The 13,226-nt window shown below is 60.8% G+C and overlaps 2 protein-coding genes across 2 annotated transcripts in view; one reads left to right on the top strand and one right to left on the bottom strand.

Moving 5' to 3' along the window:
• Nucleotides 1-249: 249 nt before the first annotated feature.
• On the top strand, nucleotides 250-1,969 carry RPS21 (ribosomal protein S21). Its single transcript, XM_032257099.1, has 6 exons — nucleotides 250-330; nucleotides 514-576; nucleotides 1,120-1,183; nucleotides 1,317-1,388; nucleotides 1,756-1,811; nucleotides 1,906-1,969. Exons 2-6 carry the CDS (start codon nucleotides 527-529, stop codon nucleotides 1,913-1,915), a joined length of 252 nt encoding a protein of 83 aa, XP_032112990.1. The 5' UTR covers nucleotides 250-330; nucleotides 514-526; the 3' UTR covers nucleotides 1,916-1,969.
• A 1,448-nt stretch (nucleotides 1,970-3,417) lies between these two features.
• Nucleotides 3,418-13,226, bottom strand: part of CABLES2 (Cdk5 and Abl enzyme substrate 2) — a 17,923-nt gene continuing 8,114 nt past the window's right edge. Inside the window, 9 exon segments of the mRNA XM_032257098.1 lie at nucleotides 3,418-4,437; nucleotides 4,541-4,745; nucleotides 6,071-6,177; nucleotides 7,022-7,125; nucleotides 7,543-7,708; nucleotides 8,256-8,364; nucleotides 9,039-9,116; nucleotides 10,325-10,417; nucleotides 10,528-10,599. Of these exon segments, the coding sequence (XP_032112989.1) occupies nucleotides 4,297-4,437; nucleotides 4,541-4,745; nucleotides 6,071-6,177; nucleotides 7,022-7,125; nucleotides 7,543-7,708; nucleotides 8,256-8,364; nucleotides 9,039-9,116; nucleotides 10,325-10,417; nucleotides 10,528-10,599 (1,075 nt within the window). The 3' untranslated portion in view covers nucleotides 3,418-4,296.

Raw genomic sequence — 13,226 nt, 5'->3', positions numbered from 1 at the left:
TTCTCCCAGCTGCTCATTCGCGGCTCCCGAAGCGCTCAAGGGTCAACTGCGTCCGTGGGGCACAGCCCAGAGGCCAAGACAAGACCCGCTCTGGGCGACCACCCCGCAAGACAGCCCGCACCCTAGGACCCACCGTGCAGGTCCGGGACACCCGACCCACCGTCGGAAGCGGAAGTGCGTCACGGCGGCGCCGGCAAAAACGCACCGCGCAGACTCGCTGTGGCGCTGTGACCCGGAAGCACTCGCCGACACCCCGCCTTGCCCGCGGATTTCTCTGCCGGGGAACACGCCGCTTCCTTTCTCTGCTCGCGCGCGGTGTGGTGGCAGCAGGTGTGGCGCGCGGCGCGGACTGCGGGCTCGGGGCTGGGCCTGGGTGGGAGCGAGGACTCGGACACGGGGAACGGGGTGCGGGTTGCGGGTTGCGGCTGCGGCCGAGACCCTAGGGGCGGGTTTGCGCCGGGGGCCGGGGCACGGTTCCGGCCGTCCTCATGGCGCCGCGCGGTGACTCCGTAGGCGCAGCCTCCAGATGCAGAACGACGCCGGCGAGTTCGTGGACCTGTACGTGCCGCGGAAATGGTGAGCGCCGTCCCCACGCCCCGCTGACTGCACCCCCACGTGGCCCTGCCCCTTCCACATCCCACGCGTGTCTTGGCCTGCTCTTTTTTTTTTTTTTTTTTTTTTGGGACGGAGTTTCGCTCTTGTTACCCAGGCTGGAGTGCAGTGGCGCGATCTCGGCTCACCGCAACCTCCGCCTCCTGGGTTCAGGCAATTCTCGTGCCTCAGCCTCCTGAGTAGCTGGGATTACAGGCACGCGCCACCATGCCCAGCTAATGTTTTGTATTTTTAGTAGAGACGGGGTTTCACCATGTTGACCAGGATGGTCTCGATCTCTTGACCTCGTGATCCACCCGCCTCGGCCTCCCACAGTGCTGGGATTACAGGCTTGAGCCACCGCGCCCGGCTGGCCTGCCCTTACTCCCCCGCATCCCTCCCGTCCTTACGCCGCCACGTCCTCTCGCGTGTCCTCATTTCCTCCGACGTTCCTCTTTTCCATCCACGCTCCCTCAACACCGTCATGCCCTGCCTTCTCTCTGCTCACTGCGCGGTCTTCCTGCGCAGCTCCGCCAGCAACCGCATCATCGGTGCCAAGGACCACGCGTCCATCCAGATGAACGTGGCCGAGGTGAGCTGGGAGCCCGGGAGGAGAAGGTGGGATGTTTGTGCCGGGAAAGGGGGAAGATACAGGCAGAGGCTGGCTTTGAGGATTGGTTTCCCAAACTTGGGGGAGTGGTTTGTGACCCTTCTTCTCTTTCTAGGTTGACAAGGTCACAGGCAGATTTAACGGCCAGTTTAAAACTTACGCTATCTGCGGGGCCATACGTAGGATGGTGAGTGTTTGCTGGGCAGTGCTCATCACCTCGGGACGTGGTGGACTTTTCCCTGCGCATTTGACCTGTGATGGTGCCTGAGATTTGCTGACAGTAGTTGGAGCCACTGGACTGTGCTGTCTGCCTGCCTGCCTGCCTCTTCCTGGGGTTGGAAGAAGGGTGCTGTGAGAAAACGCTCAGGCAGTAGACCCTGCCTCTCACTAGGAGGCACCTCCCCACGCTGCGCCCCATAGTCAGGCTGGAGGCCGCTCCCCTGCGCTTCTCCATTTGCCTAGTGGGGTGGGGGATGTGGGCTGGTCGCACAGCTGACCTTCTGCCATCTCAGGCAGCTGGAGTGGAAATCATCTTAGTGTGCTTTCTTTTTAAGGGTGAGTCAGATGATTCCATTCTCCGATTGGCCAAGGCTGATGGCATCGTGTCAAAGTAAGGCTGGGGTCCCATTTGGGCAGAGCGAGTGGACTAGGGCTGGGGCTGCTCGGGATGTGGTCCTAACGTCGTCCTTTTCTCCTGGTTCTAGGAACTTTTGACTGGAGAGAATCGCAGATGTGGAGTATTTGTCCTAAATAAATAGTAAAAACCTATTTGTGCTGGTTCATTTTCTGCTGTGGGCCCAGGGCTGAGGTTTTGCTGTCAGTGGGTGACGGGGGTGGGGTGGGTACCCAGTTAGTTGAAAGGAGGCAAGCTGTGACGTGTGTCGCAAAACCAAGGTTTAAAGTACAAATACATCAGCCGTTTAAAACACCTGACAACAGAACTCAAACATTCCGAGGTCAGATACCCTCTTCACATTTACATCCACAGCTGCCAAAGCAACACCAGGCCTGGTTTTGTTGAGTCACAGCTCAGACGCTTGGACTTGTGCTAGAGAATGACAAGTTCAGACTGTAGTTTGGCTTAACTACTGGCTTTGTTGCAAAAATCCTGAAACACCACACAGTGGCAGCTCTTGGCATTATTAAAATAGACATACTGAAGGGAAGGCTTTATGTAGACCGGTTTGGTTAATGACTGAATCTCATTACATAAATACACAAACTGAAATTACTGTGCTTATCCATTTCTTGCTTTCATGTGTAGAAAGAACCATGGAGCTGTGCGTCCCTGGAGGGCAGGTTGTAAACCGCAACAGTTACTAGAAGTCCGTCCCTTACATGCTGGTAACAAGGACAAGCTCTTGAGATGGGATCTGGGTGGCAGGAGGGTGCTTTTCAGAGCGAAGTTACCTGGGGCCCAGGGAGGTGTAGCAGCTTGGAAGACGAGTCCTCCTCTGGGTGCATGCTGGGTGTGAGGGGATCATCCTTGGCCTGAGGGCAGGCTGCTTGATAGGAGGGGATGTTCGGCAGTAAATGGGAACAAAGGCTTTGGTTTGCCCTCATCCTGGAGTCTCTCCCACACCTGCCATCTGAGTCTCGGTCCCAGCAAGTGGGCCTGGAAAAGGAGGGGGGCCGGGTGGGCACAGCTGCCTTGCACCGCTGCTGGGATCAGGTGGAGTTCTGTGAGTGGAATTGGCATCTCCTTTCTGCAGAGGCACCCGTCCACACAAGTAGCATAGAATGTATTAATGGGCTAGAGACAAGTTGCCAGTAGTGGGAGGAAAAAGCTTGGTGGCTGGGCCAGTGGCCAGTTTTGAGACCACCTAGGAAGAAAAACTTAACGTTCCTCGGTTATTCAGTGTTTTTGATGAGGCCGCTAGCCGGAGAACCGGACCATGCAAAACTCACTGCAGGAACCTTGGACAGATGTGGGAAAGCTAGAGATGGGCCCTGCTGGCCTGCACAGAAGGGACAACGACCACTTGGGGTCCTTTTAGCAGCATGGTGGGCTGCCCTGGCAAGGGTGGCCGAGACAGTACCTGTTTCCTGTGGAAGAGGCGGCGCTGACGCACGGACCCTTTAGCAGCCTTTGCAGTCCTGTGGGGTGTGGTCAGTGCCTTCCTGCGTGAGGGTCAAGTGTGGTTTCCAGTCGACTTAAGCAGACCTCATCTAAGCATCTTTTGTTCCCTTAAAAAAAAAAGACCCAAAAAACCGAATCCCAAATCATAATAAATACGTTATTTTTCTCTGTCACAATATTGCTTAGAACTTAAGAGCTGGCAAGCAGCAGTTGTCCTGGAGGCCCAGAGTGTCTCCCCGAGAGGCGGGGGGGGCCTGGCACGGGACGGCAGCTGTCTGTTGTGCCTGTCAGTCTGTAGGACGCGGGGCGTCAGGATTTCACAGTGACACAATGCTTGAAGAACAGGTCCAAGAGTCCAAGAGTGAGGTCACGGTGAGTTCGGAGACGGCTCTTGCTGGCTGCACTGGACGCCGGAAGCCCCACTCGTGGCGCGGCGAGGCAGGCGGAGAAAGCTCTGGAGGAGCATGGCTTCAGGCGGCAGCGGGCCAGCGGCACAGCCGGTGTCGGGAGATGCTGCTGGGGAACCCACACTCAAAACAATCTCCAGCGTGAATGCCTAAAGTTAGACTTGGCAATCTGAGTGTGTTCAGTGAGGTGTGGAAACCCAGCTCCCCACCCCGATGCTGTGGTGGCCGCGGTGGCTTGCAGGAGGCGAGGCCAGGGAGAGACGCTGCGGTTGGCTTGCTGCTACACGCTGTGAGCCGAAGGCCCTGGTGCCAGGCTGGTCTTGGGCACATGAAAAAAAACCAATAACAAAACCGACATTTAGTTTATGTAAAAATCCAGAATTCTCAGAAGTGCCCTTGGAGGTATGGTGCGCCTGGGGTGACAGTGACGTCCCTTTCCAAGGAAACAGCATAAAAAGGCAAAAGGAAGAGCCGCGCCAGCCAGAGGCCAGGTGCCTCCTGCAGTGGGTGCTGGGGGCGCTGGCAGGCCAGGCGGCGTGGGGCTTGAGCAGCTGGGACACCTCCCAGGCCAGCACGTGTGCCTGGTGCCCTGAGCCCTCGGGCATCTGCTAGAACTGCTGGGTGAGGCGCCTGTAATGAGGTAGCACTTGGTTCTCGGGGAGATACAGGGCCAGCTCCAAAGCCACGAGCACCGTGAACTCAAACCCGATCAGGTCGCGCCTGTTGAATCGAAACCTTTCTTCTAACTTCTGCAGGGAAGAGAGAGAAAGGTTACACGGAGGCCACCCTGCCAGCCACCCCCCGCGGCGGCCCTGGCTGGGTGTCGTGCCCGCCTGCAGGTCCAGCACTCACATCGATGAGCTGCTTCACGCCGCTCTTGCGCAGGTCGCTGCTGATCTTGGCGGCCAACAGCACGCAGGCGCCGGCGCACAGCTTGCGGTTCTGTTTGCTGAGCTTGCCCTGCAGGACCAGCTTCTCAAAGTACACGTAGGCCATGGCCACCGTCACGGGCTCCAGGCTGCACTCCTCTGACAGGCTCCGCATCTCCCGCTTTAAGCTGTGGGTTGAGACAGAAGCCATGTCCCCAGGAGCAGAGGCTAGGGCTGAGGGGGCAGCCCCCCGCCGCCAGCAACTGAGCTCAAGCGATGTGGCTTTGGGCCGTGAGAAACACCACCACATTCTCCAGGGGATGGTACCCTCCGTTATACCATGTACAACGCCCAGGGCAGGGCGGGCACCTGGGCAGGTACGGCCGGACTGGGTCTTGGCTTCCCCCGTCCCTTGGTTGGGCACCCACGGCAGCTTCCACCTGTGCCCGGTGGGTGGAGCCACGGAGAACAGGCCCTGCTTTTGGTGGGGGGGCAGTGGCTTCTGATTAGGGGCAGTTTTAAGGCGCTGGGGTGTGGGGTGAGCTGCTCTCTGGAACACGGGCAGAGGCTGGGCAGGGCAGGCCCCCAGTACAGGACCGTGGCCTGACGTGAGCCCAGCAGCTCTGCCGCCTGCGGCTTGCTTTCCTCCGGTCACAGAGGCCCTCGGCATGGCACCCTGTGAGAGCAGGGCACGTCTGGACAGCCTTGGAGAGCACACAATGTGCTGGACGGGGGCACTTTGTGGGCCAGGGGAAGGGCCACGGGATCTACTCAGCAAAATGGCACATACTGGGAGGGGCCAGGCACAAGAGGCCGCGTCCCACTCAAGTTTTTTTTTTTTTTTTTTTTGAGACAGTTTTGCTGTCGCCCCGGCAGCAGTGCAGTGGCGTTATGTCAGCTTACTGAAACCTCCGCCTCCCAGGTTCAAGCACTCTTCCTGCCTTAGCCTCCCTAGTAGCTGGGATTATAGGCACGTGCCATCACGCCTGGTATTTTTAGTAGAGAAAGGGTTTCACCATATTGGTCAGGCTGGTCTTGAACTCCCGACCTTGTGATCCACCCGCCTCGGCCTTCCAGAGTGCTAGGATTACAGGCATGAGCCAGCACGCCTGGCCCTGCTCACGTTTTAAGAAGATCCTGCGCTGCGGTGAGGGTCGGGCTGAGAGGCCCCGTGGTGTGTGGGGGCTGCCGTGTGCCGGGGCTGTGAGAGGCCTGGCGGGGCCAGCGGTGGGGGTGAGGGAGCTGCTGCCGGGGGCCTGGTCAGATGGCAGGAGGGGGCTGGGGATGGGCAGTGGCTGGACTTGTCAAGCTGGAGAATCTACCAGAAACTGGAGGAGAGGCTGGCACCTCCCACACAATGAGATGGCCTGAGGGGATGTCCTCACCTCCCCGAGGGGTGTCCTCACCTCCCCGAGGGGTGTCCTCACCTCCCTGAGGGGGTGTCCTCACCTCCCCGAGGGGTGTCCTCACCTCCCCGAGGGGGTGTCCTCACCTCCCCGAGGGGTGTCCTCACCTCCTGATCTTGCTCAGCGTCAGTTTGACGTGTGGGAACTTCTCCCTGAAGGTCTCGTTCATGTCCTTCTTGAGGTCCGAGGGCTTCACGTATTCTATCACTGTGGTCTGCAACAGACAGTGGGCAGGGTTGGGCCAGCCCCCCGCACAGTCCCTGCGGCCGCCTGCCGGGTGCCGTGAGGACAGATTTCTTGCCGTTCTGGGTTTGCAAACGGGCACACGGTGCGGCTTGGGAGGCCCTGAATCTCTGTGGGAACAAAATGGCTCCAGGGAGAGGGCCCCAGAGCCCATGCGTACTCGGTGTGGGGGAGCCAGGCTGCCCGGTGCCCCAGAGCCCATGCATACTCGGTGTGGGGAGCCAGGCTGCCCGGTGCCCCAGAGCCCATGCGTACTCGGTGTGGGGGAGCCAGGCTGCCCGGTGCCCCAGAGCCCATGCGTACTCGGTGTGGGGGAGCCAGGCTGCCCGGTGCCCCAGAGCCCATGCGTACTCGGTGTGGGGGAGCCAGGTGCCCCAGAGCCCATGTGTACTCGGTGTGGGGGAGCCAGGCTGCCCGGTGCCCCAGAGCCCATGTGTACTCGGTGTGGGGGAGCCAGGCTGCCCGGTGCACCAGAGCCCATGTGTACTCGGTGTGGGGGTGCCAGGCTGCCCGGTGCCCCAGAGCCCATGTGTACTCGGTGTGGGGGAGCCAGGCTGCCCGGTGCCCCAGAGCCCATGTGTACTCGGTGTGGGGAGCCAGGCTGCCCGGTGCTGGGGGCCGAAGGACAAGGGCCAACCCAGCCGGAGGGACCAGCACTGCTCCCGGCCCGCCCTGCACGTCGCCATCGTCTGTGGTGCTGTGACTGGGGTGGGGGCACATCACGGCCCTGGGGCGGCTTGCCCACAGCCTGCCCTGCACACCCTGGCCAGGACAGCTGCGCGGCTGCTGCACCCAGGCCTGGAGAGGGCGCTCACCATGTACGACGCAAAGATGAGGACGCGCTTGTGCTTGCCACAGGGCCACTGCGGGTCATCCAGGAGGTTGGGGTTGTACTCCAGGGCGTCTCCCACATCACTCCCTGTAAGAGAGGCAGCCCCTGACCCACCAGGAGTCTTGAGCAGATCCCGTCTTGCCCCGAGGTCTGGCAGGCCAGCGCCACAGTGGGACATGGTCGAGCGGGAGGGGCTCTAGGCCATGGTTCTCTCTCTTCCGAAGGGCCCAGGGCAAGAAAGGGATGTCCTGAGAGGAGGGGCCCTCCCTGGAGTCTTCTGTGGACACAGCTCCTCTCCACCGCCCGGCTCAGGCCAAGCCCGGTCCGCGATGCGGTGTGGAGCTGTTCCTTCCTGAGCAGCCGCCACCTGACCATGCTCCCAGGCTCCATCTGCATGGGGGGCTGCAGCCTGAAAGGGGCTTGCTGGTGCTGCTGCTGTCCCTGGGCTGTGGTGAAGGCACGTGGCCACCCTGTCCGGGGACGTGGTAAAGGCATGCGGGCTACCTAGTTCTGTGCTGGCTGGTGCTGACTTGGTGGAGGCAGGTTTGTGTTTTGATCCTGGCAGAGCCCGGGGGAGGCTGGGCCGAGGTGTGGGCAGGAGACCACGGCTGTCACTCTTGTGTGTGACCAAGGCATTGGTGGGGTACAGGAACTTCGCGTAAGACACGACCTGGAAAAGCAAACGCATCTGGGCTCAGCTCTGCTTCCCGGGACCAGAGGGCAAAGTGAGCTCCGTCTGCTTCCACTGCAGGAAACCCAGATACACGTGCTGGGCAGCCTGCGTGGAAAATGAAGGGAAAATTCACATCAAGACGTCGAGGCTGCTCCTCACTAGCTAGAACATTCCCGAACACCACCCTTTCCCTGCCTCTTCTGGGTTCTGTAGCCTATAACGCTCTTCCTGCCTCTGAAGACGGCTGACCACCAGCACAGAGGCCAGGTGGTGGGTGAGCCCCAGGCTGCACGGGGAGGTGTCCAGGAGCCTTGGCTGGGATGCCACAGTGCAGACTTCAGGCGTGGCCAGGCTGCCGGGGCGGGTCCGATGGGCTCTGGGCTGTGTTCTTGGGGCTGCATGGGCCATACCCACTCCACCCTGGTGCTTTATGGCGAGTGAAGCGCGGCTCCATGTCTGCCTTGTGGGCACTGCAGTGGGACTGCTCCCAACCGCCTGCTCGGCCCTGATGGCGCTGGGTGTCTGCCAGCAAAGAGGCTCTTACCTTTCCATCTGCTCCCAGCTCCACGCCTTCCAGCTCAAAGACCATCTCGGAAGACACAGAGACGCCGCCGGAAGGGTGCCTCTGCTTCTGGCTGTCCACCCTCAGGTCACTGCAACGCATGGGAGAGGTGAGGGCTGCAGCCTGTGCTGAAAGTGGGCTCCGGCTGCCAGCCCACCTGTCTGCTGGCCCGAGGTGCTCTCAGGAATGGTGTCTACATAGCCCCTTGGGGAAGACGGGCGGCACTGGCATGACCAGGAGGGCACACATCAGGAGTGCTTTCAAAGGAGCACTTTGAGCTCCAGGCTCTTTGAACCCCGATTGCCGATACAGACACCAGCTGGTAGAGCCCCCGGGGTAGTGCCACCTTCATGAGCCCCCCAGGTGCCCCTGCCCACACCTGTCAGCTTTCTCCACCACTATTTTTAAGCCAGGGCCACCCACAATCCCCACCCCACAGCTGTTTCCTCCTCCTCTGAGTGACACACGGACTGGACGGATGGCCACGGGGCCCTGCAGCCCTATCCACAGGAGGTGAGACAGCAGGCCAGTACATCAATGGCGTCAACAGAAACCCGCGCCCCCTCAACCCCCTGAGGACCAGGATGCAAAACTGCCCCAGGTTCCTCAGGAGCACTGGCGTGGGCCCGGGGACACCCTCATGGGGACGCAGCCTCACCTGGGAGCACAGTACTCCCCGATGCCTTCTAGGCCTGGTTGGGGACCAAGCCTTGCCTTCTGCCCAGACGCACACCCGGGGCTGTGAGGCGGGGGCCGAGCACTCACCTGATCCGCAGAGCTTCGCCATAGGGCAGGACTGAGAAGGCCGCACACAGGGACCGCTTGGCACAGATGAGCACGATCCTGTGGGGGGACAGGGTCAGGAGGGCAGGGGTCGGGGGCAGCGGTCAGGGTGCTGCTGCTTCCGGGGCTGCAGACATTTCCATGGAAAATTCCTTCTGCCTAAATTCAGGTGCTGGGAGATTGCCCAGGCTGCCCAAGAGGACTCAGGCCCAGGAGGCCGGTGGCTAGCATCACTAAGTCTGGACCCCCCAAGCTCTCGGCATGGATTCCCTCGAGGAGCTCCCGGGGTGCCCTCCCTGGGACGCAGCTGCGCACGGGCAGGCATGGCAGTGACATCCCGAAGGCTCCTCCCTGACCCAGTGCAGGCGGGCTGGAGGCCTCATGTCGGGATCTCCGCTCACTCAGAGATGAGGCAGTCAGTGGGGACGGCAGGGCGAGGCCAAGGCTGCCTCAAGCCAGCCCTTAGAGGACCTGGGTGAGCAGGGCTGCCCGCCACCAAAGGGGCCTGCTCCAGGTCCACAGAGAGGCTGGCCTGGAGACTCCCTCCCAAGGTACTCGAGCAGCCAGGCCCTGGGTCCGGGAGCACAGGCAGAAGCCACTGCTGCTCCTCCCTACGCTGGCTCGGCTCTGCCCAGGGGCTCACCGAGGGGACAACGGTGGCAGAACCTCTCCCCGTCTCTGGCACTCACGACTGCTGGGAGCTGTGTAGGACTGACCGGGAGGGAGGGTCCGGCTAGAACCGAGGTCACCACAGGGAGGGTGCCCAGTAGGGGAGCTCCGGAAGGAAGGGAGCACTCTGGACCTCAGGACCCCTCAGAACCAGCAGTGTGGGGAGCACGGGGCCGCAGGAATACCCCTGGGCCCTCCACTCCGCTTGGGCAGCCAGGGGTTCGTTTTATTCAGCCTTTCCTTTGTGCTCCCAACAAAACCCAGCTCCTCCCCAGGCATCTCACAGCCACGCGTATTTCTGTGTCTGTTTTCTTTCATGCCAGCACTGTGGCTGGAGGCTGGCGTCTATGCCTGGCCCTTCACCTGGGAGCCCAGATTGGTGGCCTCGCTGTGGTGATACCAGGGACCTGCGGGTGCTCGGCTGATGTGGAGCACGGAGTGTGGTGGGGAGGAGGGTCACCCTCTAGGGGTGTGGGGTGTGGGATGTGGGGCAGGCGGGAGCCTTGGCAGTGGAAGGAGGATTGCTTGGCTGGCACGGGCAGGACCCCGAGGACGTCCGGGGACCACAGCCGGCTCCCAGCTCCTGGCCGGCCGCACACCTGCTGTTCCTGGTGTCGTACTGCCTCATGTTCTTGATGAAGTGCGTCTTCTTCAGGCCTTTGTGTCTTGGTGATCCAGATGTGTGCTTGGTTCTGCCAGGCAAAGACACAGGTCGCTCTTTTTCTCCCAGGCCCCTCTGGCCCCGCAGGGTCGGGGCAGCCCAGGCGGAGTCACGGAGCTCGGGGTGGGCGGGGGCGCGTACCTCTGTGCCGGAGTACATCCCACGGCATCTTCCAGAAACTCCAGGGAGCAGCGCTGGGACGTGACTCGCCTCCTGCAAGATGACACTGGGGCCTCAGAACAGGCATGGGGCCACTAGCCCAGGCACCACCTTTGTGGCCAGAAACTGAGTGCCACCTGCTGCACAGGGAAGGGCTGCTCTCCAGTCCAGCTGCATGCCCACTGGCTGAAGGCTTCCGCAGCCCGTGCAGACCGAGGCAGTAGGAGGGGCACCTCCTCCTTGAGAGGGTCCCGTTTTGGAGGCACTGAGCTCCTCTCTGGGGACCAGCAGCCCTTGGGGACAGGCTCCTCAGGCACAGCATGGCACAGCACAGCACGCCAACCTTCCCTGCCCACCGAGCAACACTCTGCCGGGGGCACTGCTGGCTCCGACAGGCCCATCCCACCTAGTGCTGCCTGTGGCTGGTGCTGCCCGCCTACCCTGAAGCACAGCTCGGCCTCGGGGCACCAAGGGGTGGGAGGCGGGGTAGGCACCAAGAGGTGGGAGGCGCGGTGGGCACCAGGCAGCCCTTGCTCTCAGGCCACCTTCCCATGGACTGCAGCTCCCTCCTCCAGCCACACCCTCCCACCCCAGCGCCGTGACAGGGGCTGTTCCTCAGTCTGGAATATTCTGTCCCTGTTCTTCTGGTGGCCACCTCTTTCTGGAGTTTTCAGCTCATACGTGGCCCCAGGGGAGGCTGCCCGGACCCCGCTATCCTGTGATCGTCATCTGCTAACCTCTGGTCACCATGGGAAGGAGGCGTCCCCGCCTCACCACCCACTTGCTGTCTGCCTCTCTCTCCAGAGCGCCGGCCCCATGGGCGGGGCAGGTCTGTCACTGCTCACTGCTGCCCTCAGTGCCTGCCCTCCCGCCTGGACTGCAGGGTCTCCCAGGCATTTCCCATGAGCCAAACGTGCAGGCACATATTTGCCGGCAGAAGGACTGCACAGCACGCTTTCCTGAAGAGCCCTGCAGGGCACAATGCCCACTGCTCCTCAGATGCCCGGGACAAAGCAAGACCATCCTGACGCGGAGCCACGACGTGGTTCAGTAACTCTCAGGGCTAAGAGACTGAGCGCAGAGCTGGCCCTTGAACCCAGGTCTGTCGGGGACCCCAAAGCTTTGCTCTCTCCCTTATGCTGGGAGCCGTGAATGTGTGTGCCTGGGTACTCACGGCATTCCCCAAACGCAGCTTACGAGATCAGGTCCAATGCTAGTTTACTCAGCGTGCAGCACTGGATTGCAATGTGATGGGCGATGTGGCGTGGTGTGTCTCCGGAGCCTGCCCTGCAGGGATGCTGGTTCCCAGAGGGGGGCGGTTGGTGGTGATGGTAGTGGCGGGACCCTCCGTGGGGTGCTGTGTGGTTTATTAAACGGAGCAACTTGGCCCCTGGGCCTGGTGTGCAGTGCTCTCAGATGTCAACAGTAGCATTATTAATGTGTGAGCCAATCTGGACTCCTGGGCAAGGGCAAGTGTGCTGCTGGGGGTCACTCCTGGGAGCACTCCAGGCACCAGGCCAGCACCGTCCTCAGGGTCCCATGGGCCTTCCCCCAGCAGAGCCCCGGCTTACACCTGAGGTCTGGTGCGCGGAACTGGCCTGCAGTCAAGGTCCCCACGCCATCCCCTCACTAGGAACCTCCCACTGAGAGCCATTGTTTGTGCCAAGGAGCCAGGGTTGGCCACAGCCACAGTCCCACGCTGGGCGCTGCCAGTGCCAGCAAGGGTGCCACAGCCACCACCTCACCAAGACTCAACGGCTCACAGGGGGGGCAGTGACAACCACGCCCACTTGGCAAGTGGCACAGAGAGGCCTGGCACTTGCCCAGGTCACACAGCCAGTGCAGTCCTGGCTGGTATCAAGGTTGTCACCCTGAAACCAACACTGAAGCTGTCATTTTTTTTTTAACGGACGCTCGAATGATGACAGAGTCAGGTATTTTTCTTTTTTTTTTGAGACAGAGTTTTGCTCTTGTCGCCCAGGCTGCAGTGCAATGGCGCAATCTCAGCTCACCGCAACCTCCGCCTCCAGGTTTCAAGCAATTCTCCTGCCTCAGCCTCCCAAGTAGCTAGGATTACAGGCATGCACCACCACGCCTGGCTAATACATTTTTTGTATGTTTAGTAGAAACAGGGTTTTTCCATGTTGGTTATGCTGGTTTTGAACTCCTGACATCACTAATTTTTGTATTTTTAGCAGAGACAGGGTTTCACCATGTTGGCCAAGCTATTCTCAAACTGCTGACCTCAAACAATCCGCCCGCCTTGGCCTCCCAAAGTGCTGGGATTACAGGCGTGAGCCCCCATATTTTCTAACAAAGTATGGAATTTGTCAGGTACTGTACTGAAAGTGAAAAGGAATGTGTTTGTAGGGGTACCAAGTCTAGTTTGAATTCGGGAATTTAAGATGTAATTGAAATCTTTTAAAAGGCAAAGGCAACGAGAGCTTGTGGAAAACAACCCGGTGAAATGTGCGCTGCCTCACGCTGGCCCTGTCACCAGACACAGCTGGCATCCAGCCAGTCCCAGTGGGAGGTGGGGGAGGGGGTCTACTGGGCGGCTGCAGAAGGTGAGTGAGCAGTTGGCCAGAGGCGAGCACCCCGGCGATGGGGCCAGGAGGGGCTGGGGATGCAGCAGGCTGGCCGGACAGCAGGGCGGGAGGGGATGGAGGGGCTGTGGGGCT

This window comes from Sapajus apella, unplaced genomic scaffold (assembly GCF_009761245.1).
Source record: "Sapajus apella isolate SASKATOON/1434 unplaced genomic scaffold, GSC_monkey_1.0 scaffold96, whole genome shotgun sequence".
NCBI classification, from domain to species: Eukaryota; Metazoa; Chordata; class Mammalia; order Primates; family Cebidae; genus Sapajus; species Sapajus apella.
The sequence above is the reverse complement of the archived record's forward strand: the minus strand, read 5'-3'. Positions and strand labels throughout refer to the sequence as shown.

Bases quoted from the DNA above. Each gene is read 5' to 3' on its own strand.
- RPS21 (XM_032257099.1), top strand. From the start codon at position 527: ATGCAGAACGACGCCGGCGAGTTCGTGGACCTGTACGTGCCGCGGAAA. The intron at 1,184-1,316 runs GTGAGCTGGGAG...TTCTCTTTCTAG, and splicing joins TCCAGATGAACGTGGCCGAG to GTTGACAAGGTCACAGGCAG. The intron at 1,389-1,755 runs GTGAGTGTTTGC...TTTCTTTTTAAG, and splicing joins GCGGGGCCATACGTAGGATG to GGTGAGTCAGATGATTCCAT.